Source organism: Bombus terrestris, chromosome 10 (genome assembly GCF_910591885.1).
Source record: "Bombus terrestris chromosome 10, iyBomTerr1.2, whole genome shotgun sequence".
In the NCBI taxonomy this organism is placed as follows: domain Eukaryota; kingdom Metazoa; phylum Arthropoda; class Insecta; order Hymenoptera; family Apidae; genus Bombus; species Bombus terrestris.
The window spans coordinates 13,990,599-14,018,552 of NC_063278.1; the positions used below are offsets into that span (position 1 = coordinate 13,990,599).

General features: G+C 32.1%; 1 protein-coding gene across 2 annotated transcripts in view; it reads left to right on the forward strand.

Moving 5' to 3' along the window:
- The window catches only part of LOC100646810 (uridine phosphorylase 1), a 46,431-nt gene extending 27,006 nt beyond the window's left edge, over window positions 1-19,425 (forward strand). For both annotated transcript variants that reach the window (XM_048409150.1, XM_003402564.4), the window contains exons 2-6: window positions 7,226-7,349; window positions 12,680-12,841; window positions 15,734-15,919; window positions 16,271-16,603; window positions 16,763-19,425. In XM_048409150.1, the coding sequence (XP_048265107.1) occupies window positions 7,226-7,349; window positions 12,680-12,841; window positions 15,734-15,919; window positions 16,271-16,603; window positions 16,763-16,945 (988 nt within the window). In that variant the 3' untranslated portion in view covers window positions 16,946-19,425. The remainder of the gene's footprint in view (window positions 1-7,225; window positions 7,350-12,679; window positions 12,842-15,733; window positions 15,920-16,270; window positions 16,604-16,762) is intronic.
- The last annotated feature ends 8,529 nt before the right edge of the window (window positions 19,426-27,954 follow it).

The window sequence follows — 27,954 nt, forward strand, 5'->3', positions numbered from 1 at the left end:
ATGAATATTATCTAGTCTTCGCGCTTTGTTATGTTACAAGGTTACTATTGTAAAAAATCAGAAATTACGAAATTTTAAACGCTAATACTTATCGTAATGATTATGTATTTACAAGGTTTATAAATACAGCGTTTTGTAATTACACTTTACATGCATCAACGTACGTTGAACTATGAAATTGTAATGAAAAATGTTTCCTAAATACGAGACTGGCAACTTTACGATATTTTACTCATAATAAATAAGCGTGAAACTGGTATCAATTACATAGAAAGTTAGATCGTATTTTTAGCTTGCATTCAGTACTTCAATTCAAGAAGATCCAATTCAAACTCAAAATATTTATGTTCGCTCAAATATCAATGTTGCTATTCGAGAACAAATTTTACGTGTTAATAAATAATTAAAATTATAGTATATGATATAAGTAGAATAAGTTTAGTAAAAAATGTAAGGAAACATGTATATTTATAGTATCTCCATAGTATAGTATATCCAAGCTGAGTTAAGTGGAATCAGTTGAAAGAAATTCACATTCGCTTGGACATAAATTTAATGTCTCGTAGTTTCATATATGGAGGAATTATATGATACAGCGATTTCATATTACTTGCAATCTAATATTGAATCTGTAATAACTCTTATGAAATTGGAAATTATTTAAAATTTCAAAAAATATTACGAATGGAAGTGCGCTTTATATACAATATGAGAATCGAAATGAAGCTTATCAAATTACTCTTGACAATAGAATATCCGATATCACAAGTAACATGTGTCATAATATAATTTTAGAAAATTTACGACGATACCAACGTCATCAAAATTAATTATATCCTTCAAAGTTATACTTAATTAATGTATTTATTGCAATCAAACGCGAAGCTAATAATCTCAGCGCGTAAACGGAATTCTAATTATGCAGAATATAGTTAAGGGAATCAACAGGAAAGAGTCGCAAAATATAAATCTACAGATAGATAATTACAACTTACACTGCTATCACTTATGTATCAGTCGCGTAAGTACATAATCGTTAAGGTATCAAAGACATTCAAATTGGTGCAATTCAATATTGTAATATGTTACATATCCAATATTGATTGACTTGATTAAATCCCTACCCTATCTATGTTTCATAGTGTATCACTTTATATTTTAATAAATAATAGATGCATCCTCATATACCATAATTGAATTCGAGCCTGAAAACCTCAACAAAATTAAATTCTATTATGCGTTGGCTTTACTTTTGTCTGTAGAATTAACGTCAGTACAAATCAATACATATCGGTTAAATTATACGAGGTAAAATTCTTGTATACATAGTTTTACCTTTCGTTAATCCTTTATCTATTTGAATTTAATTATATTTCAATTTACCCGATATGAACAAAATGTTAAATAAAAAATTGGTTTCAGTTTTGACCCATAAACGAATTTTAGCAATTAAATATATTAAATATATACATTTTACTAAAATTGATTTAATATTTTTCAACAGTTTTTTCATTCATTTATATGAGATATTTCATCTATACCGTTTATAATTTAATTCTACAAGTCACATAGATGGAAATCCGTAGAAAATCCGTATTCCGATCGGTATTCGTTCATTGCATAGTAATAATTGAAAATCGATAGCTCTGTAAGGATTATATTGATTTTCGGTGACGTCTTTAATTAAATTCTTCTATTTGAAAGCGAAGGCTAGTTTCGAGCGTCTCTTATTCTTTCGTATATGATTTGAAGTATTTTAATAACGATAAGAAATTGCGTAAGGAGTATGTAGTTCCTATTTTTCGATACTTTCATTTAACTGATGCAGTATTTCCAAAGAAATTATGAATGGATCTCTATAATCATAAATGAAATGCAATTAATTTAAACTGTAAGGATAAATACTACAATTATATCTTTTTTATTTTCGTGTTAATATGAACGATAAACTCGCAACTGACAGGATGAACAAGTTCTTTTATGTATTAGTTGGATTATCTTTTATTTAGTATTATCAATAAATATACAACCGGGTCGATATATATTCAAAAGTTCATGTTATAATATATGACGAAAGAGGGAACAATAAAATTTAAAACCGGGTTACGAAAAATTAAAATTTATTAAAAATTTAAAAATAATATTTTATGTTTATATGTAGCTTCGCCTAAATGGAGTATACTTTATGAAAGATACTTGGAACAAGAGATATTTTACAAACGAGCTAGTTATTTTATCATATATTATTATTTTATTATCGTATAAATAAGATAAATCTGAAACATAGATATTAACACAATGAATAAATTGTATAGTATAGGATTAAGAAGGAACCTAAGAAGGAAGCTCTAATCCTGTCAAGGGGTCATTGTCAAATTTGATTTACGTGCCATCCGATTCTAATCGATATGTTCATTTGGACGATTCCTCTTCCTTCCGGTTCTGACCGGCATTTTCTTAGTCCGTCCATAGTTTCTTATTGAAAAAGTATTATCGTTTATAGAATTGACTTTATAGAATTGTCTATACAGTTGACTCTTCTATCGTGTGCGAAGAAAAACATAAGAAAAATATAAATATAAGATTTAGAAAATATCTACATCAGTAATCGTTTTAACCACGTGTATATAGCGTAAAGTGACAACAGAACGATGAATTGCGCGTCAGGAAATATAGAGCCGCTGACTAAGGAAAATTTTCATAAGTGGAGAGCTCAGATTCAAACGTTGTTAATAAAAAACAACACATAGTAATATGTTTCTGGTAAAAAGATTCAAACTACAGAGAATACTACAGAATGGGATGTAGCAGATAGAAAGGCAAGATCAGAAATCTCTGTATATTAGCAATAAGTCCTGAAGCATTAATGCAAGTAAATGATTACAACATATCAAAGGAGGTATGGGATAAATTAAATGAAATATATTGCTTAACTTATCCCGCTTACAAGACAATGCTAATAAAACAGTTAATTAACTATAAGATGCAAGAAGATGGGAATATAAATAGTCATATAAGAAACTTTTCTGACTTATTGATAAATTGAGAGAAATGCATGAATACATCCATGATAACATTAGAACAATTTTGTTATTATGTAATATTCCAAACAGCTAAGAAGATTTCAGGATTGCTATTCAAACTGAGGAAAAATTTCCATCCTTTGAAGCACTGAAAATAAAACTACTCAAAGAAGAGTCCAAAAGAAGACAGAACCAGTAGTATGAAAACAACACCTATTATAGCGGTAGTCAAATTGGGTATGCAATAGAAGTCTCTACATATTCAGGAACTGCAACAAAACTCATAACACAGACCATCACACCTAGTATTTCACATCAAGTGCTTTATGAAGAAATTATTAATATCCTTAAGGATGCAGATTATCGTACCATGACTCTTAAAAAAGTAAGGCTAATGATTGAAACAAAATATAACATACATCTTAATGACAGAGAAACAGAGATATATTTTTTAGTCATGCAATATGTAAAGTCAAATTCAGCTGAACAAGAGAGGGAGGTGAAGCTTAATAATGGAGTAGTAATTGATGATACGGAAGATGAGACAGAATTAGAATTAGATAATGAAGAGATAGAGGAAGAATAATAGACAGTCAAGAGGAGTCTTGTAAGAAAAGCAACAAGTAAATATGAGAATAGAAGCTTTTATTTCTTTGGATGATCAATTTGTTTGCTATTTTTTCGATAATTGATTGACAACATACTTACTTGTTGCTTCTATCCACATAAGTGGCTTAATCAAAAGACGCACAAAAAGTCAGATATTATTAGAAAAATGAACTGTTATGTTGATAGGAATGAATAATATCTTGCAATTTCTTTATTAAGCATCCGAAAAAGTTTATTATGTAACATTACATAATAAATTTATTATTTCTAAAGATGCTTAATGTTTTAACACAAATTGTAGAAATTAAAAATTTAAAAGTCCCATTTTGAGTGGTATAATTTGTATTTATGTAAATTTTTTTCAACTATATATATGTTATACAAATATATATACAAATACAAACATGTTTGTTGCATACAAACAAGTATGACATTGTTTTACCATACATATTTATATAATTCTGACGAACTTTGTTGTCGTGGTATTTGTTGTATTGAATATTTACTATATAACATTTTAACTTATGGATGTTATCAAATGTGTGTTCAATTAAATGGCGATCCATAAGTAGGAACCAACTATATTTGATCAATGCTGTAAACGATATAAATGGCTCATTAAAACTACCCTCAGTATAAAATTACATAAAATATTAAGAATATTGTTTTGGGATTAAATGTATAATATTTCAGTTTCTAAAAATTAAAATGGGACAATTTGCATATTTAGCATATTTGCATGTTAGCTTAATTGAAATAAAACATTGAACAAGCATTAATGTAAAACTATGAGCACATCTTATGTTAGCAAATTTTTCACAATAAACATTTCTCTTATACTTAATTTAATTTAATATACATTAACTAAGAAGCAAATTATACCAAAAAAATAAAGCTACATGTTTGATAATATTTAAATTTCATTGTAATTTTTAGGATTAAATAATATACATGAAGAGTGTGTATAATATGTTATTTATAATTTCAATCTTCAACAAAGATTATGAACACACACACACTTAGACGAACAATCTGAGAATGAAAAAGAAGCTTAAGTTACTTTGGAGAATAGAATGTTAGATATCTCAAAGGTTCATTTATTATCGCTTGCAGACAGTATCTCGTAGAACAATGCTGTTGATAATCGCACTGAATGACGCTATGATTGTTTTAAGGAGGTTTGTACGTTCTTGTATTAATCAGCATTGTTACCTTATATTCGTAACACAAGATTTAATATACGCATCGCAGTATAACATATGAAAATGTTAAAGGTCTAAAATAAACATATAAGAATTGTACATTGAAATGAATGTATAAATTAAAACTTCATCCAGTCAAGTACATGACATAAATATATATATATAATGGAAGCTGATTTTTATTCTTGCTTCGAGATTCTTTCTTCTCAAATAAAAGATGAAATCGTCGTGTATCTGGTGTATGGTGTATTTTCAGTTCTACTTTATATGGTACTCTAGAACATAGATTTCTGAAGTGCGGGTCGCGTTAAATATTCTACTATTACAGATTCGTTAGGAGAGTTGTATTCATCGCTAGTCGTCGAACGAACAGTTCAAATTCTATTCAGTTAAAAACCAGAAAGATGAGAATCCTTATTTCTGTCTAGTTTCTCTCGGCTCGTAGATCCGTATCAAGTTAATTTTAAATCGCTTATCAATCAATTCTCGGCACAATTAAGTTTTGGCTAATCTTCGAGTAGGTCGCGAAAAATTACCGGTCTCGGAACTGGGTTCCGGCGCATAGAAGTTTGCGAAGCTTTGCCTTAAAAGAAGTATGTAAGTTACTTATCGGATTTTGCTTGCATACGACTCATCTTCTGAAACAGTTCTTCGAGTTTTTTAAAGTTCCAGAGAACCTGATTCAAAGCTCTTGTGGCCTGTTTCAATACACGTACGTACATGATTTTACATTATCTTAAAAATATTGTAAGTTCTGATGTAACTGAAGAAAGTTCTTCAGATTTTAATGCCTATGAAGATAAATATGGTAGTGGATATTTCCTTTTTTTTTAGAAGACTACGCATAAATTGTGCAAGTATCCTCCTTTATGACGTTGACGAGATAATATAAATAAGTTAGTTCATCTATGTTCAAAGTTCATCTATGAATTATGATTATTAAATTCATTTATGCGTCATAGGAATATGGAACCGTCATAGGAATCCGTCATAGGATTATGAAACATAGGAAGTGTAGATGTCTTATAATTATCAAAATATCAATTGTTCTCGTATATCATAAATACTCGTTGAATTGACTCGTTTAATGATAATAAAACATTCCTTGTCGTTTTTGCAACGTACAATCATCGTACTCGTTTTTGTACTGCTCATGCACAAATTGACATAACGCGTTTCATATCATGAGAACTGAATAAAATTCTGCCACACGCAGTCATCGGTTTCCTCTTCGCCCTCATTGTCAGGGGATGTGAGGGTGGATATTCTAGTTGCAAAGAGAAGCTGGCAGGATTATGTTGAATGTATTTAAAAAAAGAAAATCGATGGAATTTTATTTTCGCTGCTTTTACCAGCTATAATCGATTCAGTATTTTAAATTATTTATCCTATTGTATAAAATGATAGAACAACATCAATTCTATTTATCAATAATTTATTTTTCAATGGATAAGCTTTTTTTACGATGCATAATAACTAACGTTAATATCATAAAATTATACCTTCCCCAGTGGATTAATAGATATAGTATAGCAAATAATACAATTATAATAATATTGTGTAACATTGCAGAACCGAATTATACAGGGTGGTTGGTGGTGGTACAAGCGGAAAGGGGGTGATTCTACGCGAAAAAAGAAGTCGAAAATATAGAATAAAAATGTTTCGTTTGAGGCTTTGTTTTCGAGAAAATCGACTTTGAATTTTCGCTCGGTACGCGTGCACTTTATCACGTCTCGTTATAATAGATCTCACTGTAGATCGTTGTCTCGATTGGGCCATATTTTTTCGAAGGAAATGTAACGTCAGCAGCATATTTCGATTTCTTACAAAACAAACTACCGGAATTATTAGAAAATGTATCGCTGAGAACTAGAGGAAGTTTAATTTTTCAACAAGACGGTGCGTCGCCACATTTTAGTCGTCATGTGAGAGATTTTTTAAACCAACATTACCAAGGCTGGATTGGTCGTGCTGGAACAATAGCTTGGCCACCACGCTCTCCTGACTTAACTCCGCTTGACTTTTATTTATGAAGCCATATTAAATCAATCGTTTATTCTGAAGAAAAACGTATTTGTTTATTGATACTATATTATAATAATACGTAATTAATGCATAGTATAATAGACAGAACTTATTCCATTATAGTATAAATAAACAAATACGTAATTGTCTTGCGAATAAAAGACAGTATAGTTATATAGAACATGTTGGTGTACTCGTAAACAATCAATCGATTAACTCGGTAAACAGTAACGAAGGTACATATTTTGCAGACGACAAAAATACATTTCTATTTACAAGACTCAAATAAATAAAAATTTTGATATACGACGCATAAAGTTCTATATGTTTTTAACACGCTGTTCGCGTTTCGCATTTTTTTAGATATACAGATGGATCTGTGCGACTTCGAAATCCAAACATCGAGCTCATGGATCAGGATATACTGTATCATCTTGCTCTGGGTAGCGGCTCCCACGATCTCGTTGAAATGTTTGGCGACGTTAAGGTAAATCAAAGTAGTAGAGCTCCTTTTTCTGTGGAAAGAACTTTTATCTTTAGTGGCACTCCTTTTTTTTTTTGCAAAAAGACCTTTGTTTTATGTATAGTAGATCTCCTTTTCTTGTAGAAAACTCTTTGACGTATAGTGAGACTTCTCTTTTTATAAGAAGGGCTCTGTAATATAATAGAACGTTTAAGTTACCATAGAACGTATAATGTAATATAATAGAACGTTTTTCTTTTAGAAAAAAAGTTTTTTTTATATACAGTAGAATTTATTTTATATGAACTACATTTGTAGAAACAAAATTTTAGTTAGCACTCCATTAACTGTGTTCTTTCTGTCTTTCTTCCTTTAAGTGCTTTACCATGTAATAGTGGATGTCCCTTGCGTAACAATTTTTCTAATGAAAAATAAACGCGAGAAATTTCCCAAAACTCGTTACGTGAAGTTTTTATATTCGTGCTCTATTTTGATTTCTACGAAAAAGTTTCCATAATTCCTATAAAAGATGTGCACAAGTAATTTTTCGCATATTGTCGCGTAACTTAAAAAAATGTTACGTTATTAATTGCCTCAAAGATCGTTACATACTAATTACGTATTACGCACGCTATTCCCAGAAACGTACTTTAATGTCAGTGCACCTTTAAACTCCTGACGCATATAGTTGAAACAATGCCAGAACATCGGTGCTTTCTAAAACATATTGAACTTATCTATAAATACATCGAGGCTTATTTCTCTCGCAAAGAAGTAGTTTTATTGTGTCACAACGACCTCAAAAACCTTTTTTATTACTTTATTTAAAACATATTTCGATTCTCGTACCACATACAGCCTCGAATATGTTTGCGAACTCAATTAATCTCACCAATTCCTTTCTCTATACTTGTGCGAAATCTTTCTTGGCTAATTGCAATGTTTATGTTTGGGTTCTGTGTGCAGTATAGTAATCTCTATCAGTTGAATCTTCACAGATGAAGTATGACTAATTTCTGATAGTGGATTAACATGGAATACTACCGATAACAATCAGCTATGTATGTAGAAGTGCTACAATGTGTATTTCCAAGTGTAAATTTAGCATAACGTTCGAAACTACAATATGTGTGTTGTACACGGTATTGTCGATGTATTACTATCTCTATTATCTATTTATAAATTTCTGCTCCATCGATCGTTAATTATCGGACTATCTTATCCACGATGAATTTTGTAATTTTCAGTGAATGTTAACGTTAGATATTAATTATATTCGTTATATTAAGGATGAAGCAAACAGAGTTAATTAAATTTATATTTATCGCAAGATATGAAAATGATAATGAAAAACATTGTAATTGTAAAATTTTACCAAAAAATATATTTACGATGAAATTGGGAAACAAGGTACGTACAACGTGCAAGTGCAGCAAAACAATTATGATAGCAATAAATATGTATAAAGCAATATTTGTAAAACATTATTATAAATTATTATGAATCACTATTTTACATCCGTTTCTAGAAACAAATTTAAACAGGTTCGTTTAAAATTTATTTCATATAATTTTCATCAATGTCTTCTGCGTGCCCTTTCGCAAGTTATTCTAACTTTTTGTTTGCTTGGATTTTCAGAAATAATTCAGTTTCATAAATGGCAAATGCTTCTGCGGCAGACACTTGTCATCTTGTCGTCTATTGTTTCTGTCACGTATTGTATATACGTATTGTTCGAGCTTACGCAGTTGCAGTTAATCTATTGATTTTTATTTCGCATTGCTATTACGATCAAAAAACAATTACATCATGTAACCGAGCACCAGGTTTTTATCATACTTGTCTTATCAGGTGAACTTGTTAGCAATAATAAAGAGAGCCAAGAGTCGTGGCTCGTAATAGATATACTTACCATATGTTTACATTGGCCACAAAATATTTTGGCACACTATCGTATTTATTTTAGTATTTACATACTAACTAATTAAGACTAGGTGTACTAAATTTCACATCATTTAGTGCCACTATTTCCGAGTGACCCTAAACATTCAAAAATACCAGAATGAAATTCTGTAGAAATTCCAATGAAAAACGTTTCGTTGGAAAATGGGTATGTGCCAATACTTTTCGTAATCACTGTATTTTACATAAAAGAAACGAAGAAGGCTAAGTTTGAAAATTTGTATCTAAGAAATTTTTAAACGTTTTTAATCGTTCCGTTGCTAGGATTAGAGTTTTAACTTGGAAATGATGAAAACCTTACTCGCATCTGTCTGATTTCAAGTACCTGGTATATTTCCCTAATATTGATAGACATAAACAGTGATATGTGTAATATTAGAATGATGCAATAAATGGCAATAGTGTACTTTTAGCATGTAGTTGTAACATACTTATGTATGTACATTTCGTATATAGGACAGAGCATAATTAATAATTATTAGTCCCACCTGCTTACTGCAGCTAAAATCACAGAATTCTACATTAATCCACAGACAAATCAATTTTAGATCGGTTTTAGTTCTAGCGAATGTAAATTAAATATGACACTCGTACACAGCTGATCATGGCATTCGCTGTTTAGATAATCAGACAATAATTTTTCATTGAAGAAAAGATTATCCGTTCTTTTGAGCTGCATTGTAAATATTGATATTAATAAATATCGATTTACGTGTCAATCTGACGCATTTCGAATTTCACGAGGGAAATTACACGAGCCTTTCACATTTTTCTTCTAACATTTGTACTGAATTTTGGCCATTTAACGAGACAAATGTATGCCGAAATTCATTTTCTTCAAAGTTTTCTAATTTTAAAGTTTTCTATGTGGTGTACCTGTCTCTACGGATACGCGTCGATCTGACGCATTTCGAATTTCACGAGGGAAATTATACGAGCCTTTCACATTTTTCTTCTAACATTTGTACTGAATTTTGGCCATTTAACGAGACAAACATATGTCGAAATTCATTTTCTTCAAAGTTTTCTACGTGGTATACGCGTTAATTTGACGCAATCGAAATGTTCTTAAACCTAGCGTTAACGAGAAGAGTAATTTTTAAGTAAGAAACTAAGGATTTCTTTCAGACTTCGATTTCTACTCTTCTTTTGTCCAAATTTCTTTGCAAGGGATACAAATTTTCTGTCGACCGTTTCGTTCATCGATTTTCTTGATAATCCATATTCTGTAATAGTTAATTTTTAAGGTAAATGAAGCAAAACATAAGAGATAGAGAATTTTTTAATTATTATTAAAATCAAAAGCAAATTAACTCGTCCATCAAATCTCAATTTCTTGGACGTAAGAATTTCTTTATTTGCGAATGTTTTCTACCGAAAAAATAAGTCATATGATGTTAATGGTTAGAAGAATGAACGTGAATGACGAAATTAACTTATTTCTCCTAATCTGTTATTTCACAATCCCAAATATTTCTGGTTAAGAGGTGACTCGTGATGTGTTAACAGGTCACTGAAGAACTCGTTATTTGTGAGAGAACCCAAAGAGATTTGTCTCTGTTTAGAGATTAAGAGATTATCGCCGTTTAAATAAACGTTGAATTTCTTTTCGAGCTTTCCTCTAGTAGCTTTCAAATGAATCACGTTTAAGCTATGGCCGCAACATTTACGTCGCGTATATTATTACGCCATTTAACGTTCGCAGTTCGTACAAGCCACGAGCACGCATTCTTTTTATCGCGATCACTTTTACGCTATCAGTGAAGCCGCGTTTACACAACGTATTCACATTCATCGAAGGATGTGCCATTAAAAGAAAGTACAATGTTTCGTGACCTAAATAGAACAATAGGCGAAACTTCCATGCGCGTGCTTCGGCTACACAGACAGCGGCGGTAATCCTCGAGGTATTATTTCGTACGTTGCTCGGCAACTGTTGTACACTGTCGAATTCTATGTTCCATTTAGAGAAAAGAGCAATTCCACTGTTGCAAATTACAAACAGCATCGGAGGAACGTGGTCCGTTGGTTTTATTCAAGTAATTCGACGTTGGAAATCATTTTTTAACTCTTCGATGCTCCATTCTGTTTTATATATTTGATTATATTCGTTATAATTATATTTGTATATTTGATTGAAAATTATTTATTTTTCTCCATAATAATAAAATGTAATTCTTTTAGATTTTTGCGAGCTACGTCTGCCAGCTACACCTATGGCAGCTTGTGAGCTACGCATGGAAAAATATTTTCCATCATCTTTCTTAAAGTACCTGTCCTTTCCAACTCTTGCACCTGTACCGGATGTGGCAATTGCGCGATACAGGCGTACAGTGACTCACGAAAGTATTTCGGTGCTTGTTAATTTGCTGCAAAACTGAACAAAGTAAATTAATCGTTAAAAAATTAATTTTTGTTACTTGTAATACCTGATACGTTAACGTGTTAAAATTTATGGTATAAAATGAACGTTTGTATAGGATATTTGAAGTCCATAATCTACGTGAAGCACCGAAGTCTCTTTCATTAAAAATAAAACTCTCTAGAACTGACTACACATAGCCTGAAGGTCAGATGAAAGCATCGTGGAACAGAGTATGTTAAATAATCAGAAATGCTATATAATTTTAATTGAATATAACACGAGAAAGAGCATTATTGTGGGACACTATAAGAGGGAAATATTTCTCCATACCTCACGGCTATAGAACAAAATACAGTACAATAGAATTCCATTTATTTGAACTTGATAGGAAGCAGACATAATCAAAGTTCATTGATATCACTTCCCATTCGAATAATATGAATTAATATTCAAATTAATGGATTCATTTGGATTAGTGGATTCAGTTAAACGGGCATTAACTATGTTCCAATAAATACAGTTTAGATAAATGGACGGAGAGAATTGGAACCACTCCAAGAGATTTATCTGTGGATAACGTACTTAAAATATTAAACTAGATAGATGCGATTAAAGAATGTTCGTAGAAAGCACTGTAAGTGGCAAAATTGACGTACCAATGAGAATGCCGTAGTATTTAACTTAAATTTTATTTTTTAAATAATTTCAGTGCAATTTCCCTTTCTAAATAATTATTAACAACGCTGAAAGATAGGGTAACAGCTTCACCTCTATTGAAAATAATATAGCTGCTAATAGACATTGGTTAATGGCCTTTTTACTTTTATAATGGAACATCGAGGTTTCTTTACAACTAAGAAGTGGCTCATACAGGCTTTTCTACAGATACACTTTTCTTCTTCGTGAAATTGGATCGTGTTAATGCAGAAGATTTCTTTTCCTTCTGAAAAGCTTGTCTCCTGCCTCTTGCAATGTTTTCCACAAGCGTTCTTCAATTATGTAATTAATTCTATAACTCTGTTTACAGTTCGTGTGCATGGGAGGAACACCAAAGCGTATGGAAGATTTTGCTCACTTCATAATGAAGGAAATAGGTCACAAACTTCCGGCAGGCACCACACTTCTTGATATTAGCCAGTATTCATATCGTTACTCTATGTATAAAGTCGGACCAGTCCTTTCTATTAGCGTGAGTATACTTGACATTACGTTTATTTTGAATTTACGTTGAATTACGTTAAATTTTTCATATTCACGAGACTACGGATTTTCATGTATTTGTGGGGAATTTTAAGTTGCAAATATGCATTAATATACATTATAAAATAATACATATACATAATAACAGATACATAAAATATCCAAGGTAGAATATTTGTTATAATATTTATTAGGCGAAGCAAATATTCGCTTACAAGTAATTTATGAATAATTAATGAAGATAGCAAATCGCTGGAAATACGTCACGCTTTATCGTACGTTATTTTTTGTTCTTACTTCAAATCACGTTTTTTCAGGTTTGAATTTCGTCTTTGCATCATGTGTTACAGTGAACAACGTAAATCAAGAATTTTTAAGATCTGTTAAGATCGGGTATTTACACAATCGTGCGATCCGAATTTAATTAAATTGGAACGCTTCAGCCTCTCTCGAGGGCAGAACAGGACGTAGGTGAAATTGAAAAGCTTATTGAAACTGAATGAAATATGCCTTCACCGTATTTGCTCGCGGTTAACTTGGATTCGATTTAATCAGAATTGTATTTCCAAGATTAGATAGAATATGCATACGACCAGTTTGTGTAATAATGAGAGAACGTTGAGCAACGAATGTTGAAGATTATTTTCTATAGGCTGGAAGATAGCTACTTTCGAACAAATTTATCCAATTGATGCAGTAAATAGCAACATTTATCGCGAGATAAATGCTAGAATCGCCTGATTTTAAATTACCTGGAATATATCTCACTTTGTGGAAAATATAAATTAAATAACTTTTCAAAAGGTAATTGGGACATAACAAAATTAAATGAAGTACATAAAAGTATTCAAAATTATTTTCCAAATAGTACAGAATTCTGTGCTTTTGCTTAAGTTTACGATATTAATATAGTTGCACAATTAATAATTTAACTAGTGATGTGTTCAAAATTATTCTGAGAATAATGCAGAATATTTTATTTCAATTTAATTGTCTGATGTTAATATATTCAGATGTTACACGATTGATGTGTATGTATATATGTATGTATCGTTGAAAAGAGATGGTCTTCTTCATCGACATGTTATAAACGAGATAAAACAAAATATTTTTTCTATGATCTTGGTAATATAAAGAAATATTTCATTAATTAAATTTCTTATCCCAATGACCTCAGTTATTGTAACGCATCTACGATGCTACTCTTTTTACTTTTCTGGATTACCACGATTCCTCTTAATCCTTAATTGTACGTGTTTAAATAAATTCATAAGCAGTATTTCTGCTTAATTAGATATATATCTTCGATAATAATCGATACAAAATTTTTTACTTCGTTTTATCTGCTCCATCCAATTACTTTCTTCAAAGGAGCCATTTCTTCTCAGGTTTTATATTAGAGAAAGTGTACAGTTTTAGCTTTAAATCACATTCTAATTATAAACGAGGCATAAGCTTTGCATAATTGCGATAACAGTTTCTGGTTTCAACGATGCTTTAAAAGCGAATTAATCGAAATCGGATAGTTTTAATTTTGAAATAAATTGCTTGAAGAGAACAAGCCTCTTTCCTGTTTAACGTAAAATAAGAAAGAACACTGCAATAATTTATAATTAAATTTGATACTTTGTGAACTTTATAAGCTTTATCCGGGTACGTTATTTCAGTTACTCTCAAGCTAATTGTGCTTTCTGTTATCCTTAACAGAACAAAGAAGATTTTAATATGTCTGATTTCTCGTTTTGACTTCATATCAAAGTTTTCCTTAAAACATAAAAGTATCCTTACTTGTTAAAACAAAGTAAACGTCAGAGCGTGATAATTCCGAGATCGTAGCTAAGCTAATTGACTCCTTAATTAACTCACTCTTTCGAAAGTCTGTAAGGAGTTTGCTGAAAAAGAGCCTTTGCCAAATAATAGTTGCCTGAGTATTATACATCCTAGTCAAATGGTTAAATTGTTATGAAATTTTTATTCATCTTGTAAATAAGAAAAAGAAGAAAATTCTCTAAGACTGATTACAATTATCGATACAAACGTACATAATATTAAAAAATTACAACTAAAACATCAACGTAGTTTACTCGGTTCACAGCTTTATCTTAAGTGTGCTTTTCTCAGGAAAGCTTTCTAATTATTGACACGAATAAAAAACGACTGGTTAGAAATTTCAAAGCTAACGATTCCAAACTAGATACGACATGTGCGTAAGTCGTAATAGGAATCATTGGTCAGCAACAAGTCACACGTTCGAGCATAAAGCAACATCGAGATTCCAGTAGAAGGGAGAACGTCTAGTCGAGTTTTCCACGATAATCATACACGCTTCTCTTCTCCCATGGGTTTCTCCATGCACCAGTTACTCGGCTGGTGGAGCAAACTATTTTTTATCGACGCTTTGTGCAAATCATCCGTGTGACGCGACAACACGTCAAACGACGCGAGAAACACAAAAGAAGTTGCGTAGCCATAGAGAAGTTCATCCTCGCAAGTGGTGCGAAAAGAAGTTGCGCTACTTTATCGCGTTACGATGACTGGACGGCAAAGTTCAGAACTTTTTCATTCTTTTCAGCGTTTTAAATTTAGAAGACCGTCTAAAAGAGGATCTAGGGAGCACACAGAAATTTGCTCCATCAGATGCTACAAAACATCGTACAGTCGTCCTTAATCGCGTCGTATTAAAATCTCCCTGTCGCTAAAATAAAAAAATCAACGAAAATCAATGGAATATCGCCGACCATACGCGGTCTAAGTACCTGCCATAAATTGTTGCAACTCTGAGTAATGCCATGGTGGCATCGACAATTCTTAAAAATACGAACATAAATATAAGAGAAAAAAATATCGTGGATGGGAGGAATATAGAAAATTTTCTGTTTAGCATGGAATGGGCATGCCGTCGGTTGGAATTTTACTTCACGAAATGATCAAGCTGATGTACCACGCGAAGGTGAAGGATCCGATATTCTTCAGGATTGGTACTTGTGGTGGGATCGGCCTTGAAGGCGGTACCGTGGTAATTTCCGAGGAAGCAGTCGATGGAATGCTGAAGTCGTACTTGGAAGTGGTAAGAAGTTCTTGTGGAATCCGGCATATGGCCATTCCGATAGTTCTTGCTTTCTTTTTCCCTGTTCTTAGCTCTGCAATCCTCACGCTTCGATCAAGTGAATGACTCGCCGTGTCTTGGGTGAAACGCGTTGTTCAAACTTCCAATCTTTTCCAAAAAATAGATGGCTGTAAAAAATAACCTATAGTTCCATCAACGACTAATTAACAACTGACAGCAAAATAGCAACTAATTTCATTAACGATTACATTAAAAGTTCCTTGATCGTAGATGGTTCAAACGAGTAGGAAATCTATTTTTTTAATAAAGTCGCGTCCATCTCTGATTGCTCGTTTTTATTTTTGTTTTTAGCCTGTGCTCGGCAAAATGGTGAGGAGGCCTGCCAAGTTAGACCGACAACTAGCTCGCGATCTAAAGGCTCTAGCACACCGTGACGATCCTTATGACACCGTAATCGGTAAAACTATGTGTACCGACGACTTCTACGAAGGACAGGGGCGCATGGACGGTGCATTCTGTGAATTCACGGAAAACGATAAGATGGATTACTTAAACAAGTTGCACAAAGCTGGCGTAGTGAATATAGAGATGGAGAGTCTATCGTTTGGAGCACTCACACATCTGGCGGGCATTAAGTCTGCTGTCGTCTGCGTAACATTGCTAGATCGATTCAAAGGCGATCAGGTAGATTTTCATAATTTTTATACTTAGAATGTACCTGGAGATTTATAAAATTTCCATGAAAAATTACGAATTGGTCGACGTGATATACATACGCTGGTAGTTTCAGCGTTAGGATCTGTTATTGATCGTTTGTGCTAAATTTGACCATTGTCTATGTAGGTGCTGGCACCGAAAGAAGTCCTGAATGAATGGCAAATAAGACCGCAACAATTAGTCGCACGCTATATAACGAGATATCTTCAACGAAAAGGCCGCCTCTCCTTAGATGGCCACGGATCAGTGTATGTGAAAAGCCCGCGCCGGTTCAAACTGGTGCAACAGGAATCTGAAAACTACGATTAAATTCGAGACGGCCCGAGACTAAAGGAATTGCCACGAAAATCTGTTATGGAGTCTGTTAACAGATGAATGTACTGTTAAAATACAATGAAAAAGCACGCATTAGTTGATTCTACAAACGATTAGCTTATTGATCGGGCGTCGTTTCACTTCTTTATATACATTCAAGTCACAAATATTATTGTTAGTAAGGAAAAAACGAAAGAAAGATGTTCCTTCTTATTTTTTTATAAATTAAACTATTATTTAATTCTTTTTTGTGTGTAGGTTTTACGTACAAAGTATTTCTTGGAAAGAGTTTACATAGAAAAGTAAAATCTCGATTACCATACACGTTGTAAACATACTTTCGTAAATCTTGTGTATTTAATTATCAATGTCGTGTTATTAATGAAATTTGATATATAAAACGAACTGTTACTTCACATATTACGCTGTTACTTCAGCGTCGTAGAAAGTTTCTTACCGTGTTTCTTTGGTATTACATCATTTTCTAAGTTTCCAACACTGCGTACCTATGTGTCGTTGTAGTATTTAATGTAAAATTTGTAAGTTCCGCTTAAGTTTCACGATAGTTACAAAGGAAAAGCTCAAAAAGTCACAAACCTCATCAGTTTCGCTGCACATTATAGTGCTGTGATCCAAGTACAAAGCAGCAAGGTATTAAAAAAAATAATTACCAAAGTACATCATGTACGTTCGTAATGACCACACTTGGCCACATATCTATTGTCCGTGTATTTTCTGAAAGTTTTATTTCAGACTGCGATTATAATTATATGCGAAGACATATGAAGAAGTTTAACATTTATCGACCAAGAGAGCTTTACGTTTTAATTACGAAAATATCATGTAAATCTTGAAAAATTTTGTACACGATGTGCTGAAGTTCTACAACGGATCTATGAGTGGTTTATTGTAGTCCTGCGGTGCTCGCAGTTTTATTAATTATGAAATTGATTAAATACGAAACTGCAAATTCCTTTAGCTATGTTTTAAGGACGTATGAAATATCTTACTCGATAATGTTAAGATTCTGTGTATTAGTAGTTGATTAGAAATCTAGCAGCACATTCCACATAGTTAAATAAAAGCATGCTTTCGTTCAGCTGATGTTTGTGATGCGATTGAGGTTCTTTTATATATATGTATACCATATATTATGGGCATATATATAAAAACAATCTCGGCATTCAAGATTCAATCGAGACTGGATTAAGAATTCAAAAATAAAAAGAAACAGATATAGTAACAAAATTTCTGTTATTATTTTCGCTTTATACTTTGGAACTTTACTTCCTAGTGCCAAACGATACATTTGAAAAATAATTTATTTTGATAAAATTCTTAATCCTGTTTCAACGTTATAACTAGTTGAGGTTCTATGACTAATAAACACGTTAAAATAGTTGGTCACAGACCAGTTACGATTATCTCAACGCAAGAAAAAGGCAGACACGGAGACTCCGTAAGAAGTTTAAATAGAAAAATAAATGTAGTTAACGTTTTTAATTAGTAGCTATAATCGCAAGAATTCCATGTTATATGTATATTTTTAAGGTGTGTATGTGTTTTTGTATTAATATAAATTTGTTGATTGAAGGATATGTCGACTCTTGGAATAAAAGTAAGAAGTCGGCAAATTAAACTAGATATCTCTGAAACGTCTAAAAGTAATTAATCACTGCATTATTATATACTATTGTAACGATGATTTTTAAAGGTTTACTATAAACGTAAAATATCTTATTTATTTTCTGGAAACAAGAGTTTAATATTAGGCTTTAGTAGTATCATAAAAGTTTTCATTGCTTTCATACGTACTAAATATTTTGTTAACGGAAATAAAATATAATGACAACTATTTTAGGTTTTTTGAAGTGATGGAATGTCGAATAGGAAATATTCAAAGACTTTTAGTCTGCGTTCTCATGAAATCTGGATTCTCTAAATGTGTTCAACGAAAAACATTTCTGGAACGGACAAACTTTACATTTCTTGTAAATGTTTGACAAAAGTTTATTTTTTTCTAAACTTTTAACATCATGAAAAGTTGGATGAATTTTTTATGCGAAAACATTACCACGCGCTAAATGTACCGAACTTTAAGTAAATCATGTCAAGTAGATTATATCAACTAATAAATGTATTGTTCATGATGTTCGTTCTTTTATAAATTTATGGTTGTAGTAAAACTAATTTTGTTTTTTATTTAATTACTGTTGCAGCAAACTATGTATTTTAAAGCCATAAAAATTTGAAAAAGATTTAAATTTTCTTTTTATACTACTTTTGAACTAGATTGACACCGTTCAAACGATCGAACGTTAATGTTCGCTGATTGAGGAAAAGAAACTAACGCATTAGCACTTGTAACATTGTATCACATGGTACGCACAATTGCCTGTTTAATGTTTATTGTATAACTTTGCATAAGAGTTCGTCGTAATTGTTAAATAAAAATTGTTGGTGTTACGATTATAGTTCAGCCTCGAGGTTGCACACGGCGGTGCTTCGGTATGTTAATTATATTTTTGTGATTACCGATTCCCATGTTGTATCGTGTTTACTATATCGTAGCTAGCAATGTTATATAATTATACGATATACCTTCATTAACGTTGTTGAGCGCCGAATGTAAAAAATGATCTCCGTAATATTAAATTCGCGGAGAATAAGCGACAGAACTTGAAATCGAATTTGTTTCAACGCGTTTATTCCTGTTCGATCGCCCGCGTAATCAAACAGCGATGAGCGTTGACGCTGACTAACCTTAGCGCGATTAATGATTTACAAGAAAAATATCGAAATCCACGTAGACAAAATTTATCAATCGATGTATGAAGTGTCTTGAATCGATTTCAATGTTCTGCCAACAGCCTAAACTATATACAGATACATAATTTAGGAAAATAGATCTTACAGAGTTGAAATTATCCTTTTGTTCGATAGTAGCGAAGCAAGTGACTTACAAAAGCGAACACGCATTTTCTTCCTCGTTTCACGCGTGCACGCGTACGTAAGCATTTTTTATAACGATGTCCAGTCGATTACTTGCAGTTCTGTAACACGAACAGATCCGATCGTCTTTTGGCTTTTCAGGGATTAACCGCGTTATCTGTCGCAGTTTCGTGTTGACGTTTTGCGAATATTATGGTTCGCTTTTCCAAGGGATAACGCGATCGACTCTGTAAAGCGAGAGGCACGACGTGCATCGTGAACCATCGTGAAAGCTTAAAATCTAAAATTGGATTGATTGAATATATTTCGAAACTATGGTATCTCGAGTTGCCTACATTAGAGGTTAATGGGAATAAGTTGAGTTTACACTATTACTTGTATGTTTTTGTTTTCTATAAACAACGACATATCTGTGATGCGTATTAAGAAATTAATGAGAAGTATTACGAGGAGTACCAAATGTTATTATACATACACGTATTCAACTTAAAAAATGACTTTTCTCAGTCGTATACACATGCCTATGACGTATTGTCGATACTTATTGTCTATTTATTAATATCCTACTATTTCATGAGAAATAGTACTACCATTTCGTGAGAAATTCTTCACTGTTATATCGGTATCTTTTAACATTATCAAATTACTACTTAATCGATGCAACATCGACGAGAAAGGTGTTTAGCGTAAGTTCATTAATATTATTCAGCTATCGCTGTCCTTTCACTGTGAACGTATTTATTTATATGCAACACTATTTATGATATAACTAATCTGTCTTCTTTTTTTAGAGATCAATTACTCTGACAGATGGATTATATATATAATGTATATATAATACATATGTATATATAATGTATATATATACATATATATATATACATAACATTATTTATTGTGCACTATGTTATAAAAGGACAATAAAAAAGGAATTAATACCATGCAGTGTCTTTCATAGAGTCTTAATTCTCAAGTTATTATTTCAAATCTAAAAGATATCTGTAAGCGCAATTTTCATTTTAATTGGATTAACAAAATCAAGGAGCGTGTCTTTTGAAAAATACAAGAACTTAGCCAAAGTTGTTTTATCTTCTTTTTTTTTGTACACCTTATAAGCAAGTGAAAAGAATGTAAATGCTTTAGTACTACATTGAACGATAATTGTTTTACAGACGCCTGTCCATCGACGATGTAAAATCGATTCTTTAATCCTGCTGCATCCTTTGAATTATTTTTTCATCTGATCGTGTCTGTTTATCAAGGGAAACACCAGTGAGGATCTTTGCTGATATACGTAATTTTTCGTTTCAGTTTTGTGTTAAAGTCTTTCTTAGAAGATTTAAGACCTTTTGCTCGCTGAAGCAAGAACCAGATTGCAGCATTTACATCCGAGGAACGACAGTTAACGAGCAGCTCTTTGCGGAAATTAACGTAAGTTTTGAGATTCATCGTATTATTAATTTCAATTACTCGTAAATAATACGTCATCATATTCCTAACGATACTGTTGTGATGTCGATAATGACGTAATATGTAGAACCGGAAATACAAAAATATTATCAGGAAACATTTATTCAAATACAAAGTATCGAATAAAATAGGAAATTATTTCATTTGATAGTTGAGCAATAAAAAAGTATGATAAGAAAGAAGATCATTCATGTAAATTAATGTATAAGTATTTGAAAATATCTAACTAAATATTTTATTAGAATTATGTGCAAGCTTGCTACGTACGTGTTGCGCAAGATTCTATGCGAACAACAGATAATGAATAAAAATAAGCAGTCAAATTTTATTCGCCACTAACCAGAAAATATTCAATCGAACAAGTGTTTATTAGAGTAAGAAGTTATTCTTGTGAAAATTTATTACAGACAAAAATGTAATTGTACAATTTATTCGAATATAATTATGTATTATGTATAGATATTTATATGTCATATGGAGGATACTAACTGTTACTATGTTACTAGGTAGTAACATTGGCTTTTGTAACTAACTTTTTTCAAATTCCACATTAGAAAGTTTATCGTTCTGTGGTAAATTACTCGTTTGGTAAATTAACCCTTTGCACTCCTATGTCGAGTGTGACTCGACATCAGTTTTTATCTCAGGAGCTCCTTTGTCGAGTCCAACACTGCATTTTTCAGTCCCACTTTTTTTGTGCAACGTGCGAAAGAAAAGCAGGATTGCATCCTGGAATTGTTTCAACATATATTATGCACTTAAAAATTACAAAATACAACAATAGTGTGAATAAAACTGGTATTTAAGTGAATTTGTTTCTTCCTTTATTTGTTTAAATTGTCTTGTTTTTTAGTTAAAGTAAATTTCAAATAAAACAATTAAAAGCGTTGGCAGCTTCTGGTAACGAAATTGAAATAAAATTTCGAGTGCAAAAGGTTAATAGTAAAAACCGTACCGGTATATGTATACCTGTGAAAAATTAAGTGGAAATAAACGATCGTTCTTGTTCTTATTCGAACGATTCTGCAATCGTTATTCAAACAGATAATAAAAATAAATTTGTAAGATTAAATTAAAATAATTCGTTACGAATAACAAATGATAATTCCACGGATAAACTTATGAAATTTATTCCAATAATGATCTTACTCTAACTAATGATCAACTCTGCTATATTAACACTTTACCGACCGATAGTCGATTAATCGGTTTTTTGTCGCCGACGCTTACCGACCGATAGTTTATTAGTTGGCTTTTTATCATTGATGCTTACCAACCGATAGCCTATTTATCGGCTTTTTGTCGTCAACAATCTTTCTCATTATTTGAGCAGTAATTTGTTATTCAGTACTAAGGTACTTTGCTCAGTTACGTCAATTGTCCTAAAACGCGAGAGAATAGTAACTGAAACGGCTGATAAGCTAAAAGAAGCATATAGAGTAAATACTATGAAGCCACTAGTCATTTATAATAGGCTGAAAAGGTTTCAGGAAGGAACAGAAAACGAATGGAAGATGAAGCTCATGAGGATTGACACTTTACCTTGCAAATCGATGAGAACATTCTATGGGTTCGAAAACTTGTGTTATCAAATCGGCGAGTCACTGTATGGATGATCGCCGAAGAGGTTAGAATCGCTTTAGGATGTGCACATCCAATACCAAAAGAGGATTTGAAAATGCGAAAACTTGATGCTAGAATTGTTGATCCCACGGTTTGCTGATGTAATTCTACGTACATTTTGAACACAATGTAAATACTTAACCTTACTTACTTAACCTTACTTACTTACTTTAAATACTTAAACTTTCAACGATGTTAATAACTTATAGTAACATGAGGTGCAAATATTCTCAGTTTATCTTGTTGTAAAGAGTTATTGTTGAAAAGGGTTGAAAATAGCTAAAGTCAAAGTGTACTTAGTGCTTAGTCGTTTTACGCAGGGTGCTCACACAGTTACTGGTCAATGCTTTTACCGTAAATACTAAGTATACGAAAAAAAATTAACGTGGGGACATTTTTAGCACATTTTGCGGCCAGCATGATGGCATATATTTTAATTTTTCATGCTTACAGTATTCTCCTGAAAATGATGATTTCTAATTTTTCAAACAGAATGTGACATATTTTTTTGCATTATACAGTATTATTTCGTACATTAACATAATTTTAATCATGTATGATATATTATACAATACATAGTTTCTTTCAAGATCTCAAGATTATACAAGACTGAAAATAAAATAAATGTTTAATTTTTGCCTACAGTTTTACATTTACCAGTATTTCTTATCCAACAAGTTTAAGGAGCATGTTCAATACGACTATTACTGTCTACTATTCCAGATATAGATAAATATGTATATTTTCAAGTGAATAAGTTCCACTCTTATAATTACAAAACAATGAGCAAATTCCTAAACAACGTGTTTAAATTTCAAATAAACGGATTTAAACGGTGCGAAATAAGGTAGTGACTTTCAGAACTGCAAACGAAAAAATTAACATATAACACAGATTGCAATTGTATTACGACGCCAATACGTTATATTTATTGAAAAACGTCTTCAGAGCGAGAAATTGGGATTCTAGTACTCCTTCTCAATGATGTACTTTATTACGTTGATTATAAAAAATGATAAAATTGTGTATCCTTTCATTTACCCCACATATCTATCATTTATAAGAGAAAAAGCTGGCTAGTATGAAGACCCTATATATTTAAATTACACACGTTTAAATTACAAAGCAGGAATTATTCGCTATGAGAAGAGGATGGACTTACTTACGTTCTCTTTGAACTTTATACTTTCAATTTGGCAAATTAGATTTAAAGTAATTGTTAAATTAAATGTTTACAGGGAATATCGAGATGGATCGATGAATGTATTAAACAAATATATGGTCCCACAAAAAAATGATGATGATGAACATAAAATCTTATTTAAATAATGATTTTCAGAAGAAACATTATCTACCATTGCGTGTGCTGCTCCAAATAGCATAAGCTTGCCCTGCGTTCATAACTTAGGTGTAATAATTAGGGGCAAATAAGATGTAACATAAATTATTTCATAATTTAGGTGTTCCGATTTATGTATCCCATTCTGTATATCAGTGGATATTTATTAATGCGTGTCGGGTTATCGTTAGAAATTTTAGGCGTGAAATAATTAATAAGTATAACAAAAACTATTGACAATGTTCCTGGGCTCAATAACGAATCCACGGTCAACGGGTAAACTCTTTGTACAATGGAATACATTTTGTAGCACGCAGACACGTTAACTCAGACGCTGGGTTACTTTCAGACTGACTGCCAAGATGATGACAGAAAACTCTCCAAGGTGATTGCAATATAAAAGACAGATACAGTCACATATGTCAAATACATATCGATCGGGAATATCAACAAATTCCCAAGCACCGTAACTAGGCAGTCCCGCGTAAACCAACATTGCTCCTGATCGAGACTCGATTGTTTATACAGCGTGTCCCTCAACATCGGTACCTCCTCTGTAAGACATTTCGTTCATCCCGTGATCGTGGCTACGTTCGGCGACCAATTATGTCACCTCGAGCCCAAGTATTGGGGATCTTCCTAAAGAAAGGCCCGATGTCCCTACATCTCCGACATGCGAGTACCTACTAAAGCCGATAGATACGTGACTAATCAGCGTAAAACTTGCATTTGACCTAAATTTATATTGATAAAATTATATGATATAGAAACAAATATCGATATAAAATGATATATCATCTTTTTCTCATCCTTTACAATTTGTTATATAAAACGAAAATGAAATTGTAATTGTAAGTAATTAACTAAATGTAGTAATTGAAAATGGCGATCTCGTTGATGTAAATGACCTTGAAATATGTTAAAGAATGTAAGTGACGATAGTAACTAATAATAATTATTACTAGTATTTTCGAAAATTTACGAATTGCTGAATGTCACGATTCGCGCTCCACACGAGCTACAACGTTCTTTTTTTTTTTTTTTCTTTAATTTATACTTGACAATATGTCCAACTGGACATACGGTAAATTTTTCTAGCTTTATTGCTAACTAACATGTGGAAGACTACCCCCCCAGTGAGATTGCATCTTCCAGTTTGTCATGCACATGTTATTTAGCAATGAAGCTAGAAAAATATACCGTATGAACAAATTAAATAATAAAAAAAAAACTTACTAAAACTTCTTTATTAGTTTATTACATCAGAATATTACATGTTAAATAAGAAATATTTAATACGAACAGCTTCATGCTCAATGTTATCATAGATGAGTCAATCACGTTAGAAATTGTAAAAGAAAGAATATTTGTTACATTTAAAACGTGATTAACACTAAACCTATCGACACTTCGTGTATGCCTATCTCTACCGTGTGCGGTCAAAATGACCGGTGATTAAAGAAGTAATAGTTTTTATGGTTTAACTTAGATAATGGTTAATTTATAACTAAATGTATATAAAATGATAAACTTTCATAAAATTTCGTCCAAATTTACTTTTGTTTAATTTCAATTCTAGTCTTAAATAGAATTACACCTTTATTTATATAGAGATATATCTTATTCAACTCGCTGCATTTTTTACGAATTATCTTATTAACAAATATACACTTGCCGCATAAGTATTTCCCGCGTTTTAAACAAATTTTCGTAATTTTGTAGCCTTTACAATTTTTTACTTGACAAATTTTTTATAGTAATGAATCTGAACTTGTTGATAGTTTTATTGCATGGTTTTTTTATTTAAATTATATTTATATAAAAGTAATGTATGCACCAGGTTTATAACAATTTTCTGAATTCTCTATAAATTGGACCATACTGTAGATACCATTGCAAATTTATTGCTTCGTAAACGTTGGCTTCTTTCGCATTTCTTATCAAATCGTATAAATCTCATAATTTCGGCAAAGTCATTCCTGTTCATTGTTTTTGAAAGAAACGCAGGTCTCCAAATTTTATTCCACAAATATGAGACATCTAAATATTTTGCCTGATATGCATATAGCATAGCAATAAATGCATCTAGTTTTGTTGCATCTAGCTCCCTCATAGTCCCCGATACTCTAAATGCTTCTTCTTCCGTACATTTTATTATATGATCCCTTATACGGTGATCAATGAGAAAATAAAATGCCGTTTTTACTTGTCCTTTCATTATATGCCGTTTGGCATATCCCTAAAAATATTATGAACTGATGTCAAACAATGCCAGGTTTGGGACTTGCATCTATTTCTTTCCAAACTGTTCCATCGGGCCCAGTTTCACTCTCTGCTGTCAACGATAATTTCTTTCCTTTTTGCCCTTACGTAAACGTTTATTTATAATATTCACCTCTGATTCGGTTGTAAATAGCTTCTCATGTGTTTCCATGCCGTTTTCAGTTGCTGAAGTTTCTTGCTTATCGCACACTGAACAGTCTTCTTCTATGACGTCGTTCTATGACGTCTTGACATTTCTAGGGTAAATATTTATCACAGAATAACACTATGTACGAAATACAAAATTACTGATATGCTAAATTTGATATGCTTCACTTTTCCTTTTATAACAACTTTACACAAAACGCTCTGAGATGCTTTCTGTCTGAGTTTTAGAGACAACAAGTTTAGATATCGACTAATCGACTAACAAACCGAGATGTATTTTAGTCCAAAAGACAATAGCATGTAAAAATATGATCTGTGACGGCGATATTTATACGAAAATATTGATGAATATTGACCGTTCTCCATCGGCGGTTACTCGAGGATGGAGTTGGGCAAGCCTTTCCCGTGTTTTGTAGCAATGAGCAATAACCCTAAGAAACTTCTCGACTTTTAAAATGTTTGTAACAATGGACTGTAAAAAATGTTAAATTTTGTGACGGTTCCTTAGAATTATCATGGGCCTGAGTTGATATGTCTTGACAGCTGGTGGCTATCTTGATCGAGGGATGAATTGTTTTATGAGAAGATTACAGGTGTAACAGCTATTATTATTTGTTATTACTGATTTTATTTGTCATCTGATCTTGAGATATCCTTTTATTTATACTGATTATATTTATTTTAGGAATAACGAAAATATTTTGTCGGAAGGCCGAAATGACCGTTCACGGTACGCAAGGCAGAGTACAAATTTTTCTCAGAAAACAAAAGAGCGAACTAAAATTAAATACTGAAAAACATATTGTATGCATGTTTTAGGAAAAGTCAGAAATTAAGCGATATGATAAAGTTTAGTTACGGTTAAATTTGTGTAGAAGTTCCGAGAGCGGCGAATTTGACGGTAGGTTTAGTGACAATCTTCCTCATTATTTGAGCAGTAATTTGTTATTTAGTACTAAGTTATCTTGCTCAGTTGCGTCAGTTGCGTTGCTTTCTGAGTTCTCACAGTTTTATACCAATTTGAGAAACGTACCGTTTGCGATGAACAAGAAGAATGTTATTGGAGAGTCTAAACCGAAACAGAGCCGGCGCCAGGGAGAATCTGCGCCTGAGCTGCCTGTCAGACAGCTCGGGAAGTGTTAAAACCCTTTGAGTGCTGGATACTCGCGGCCTATGCCGTCCGTACGGA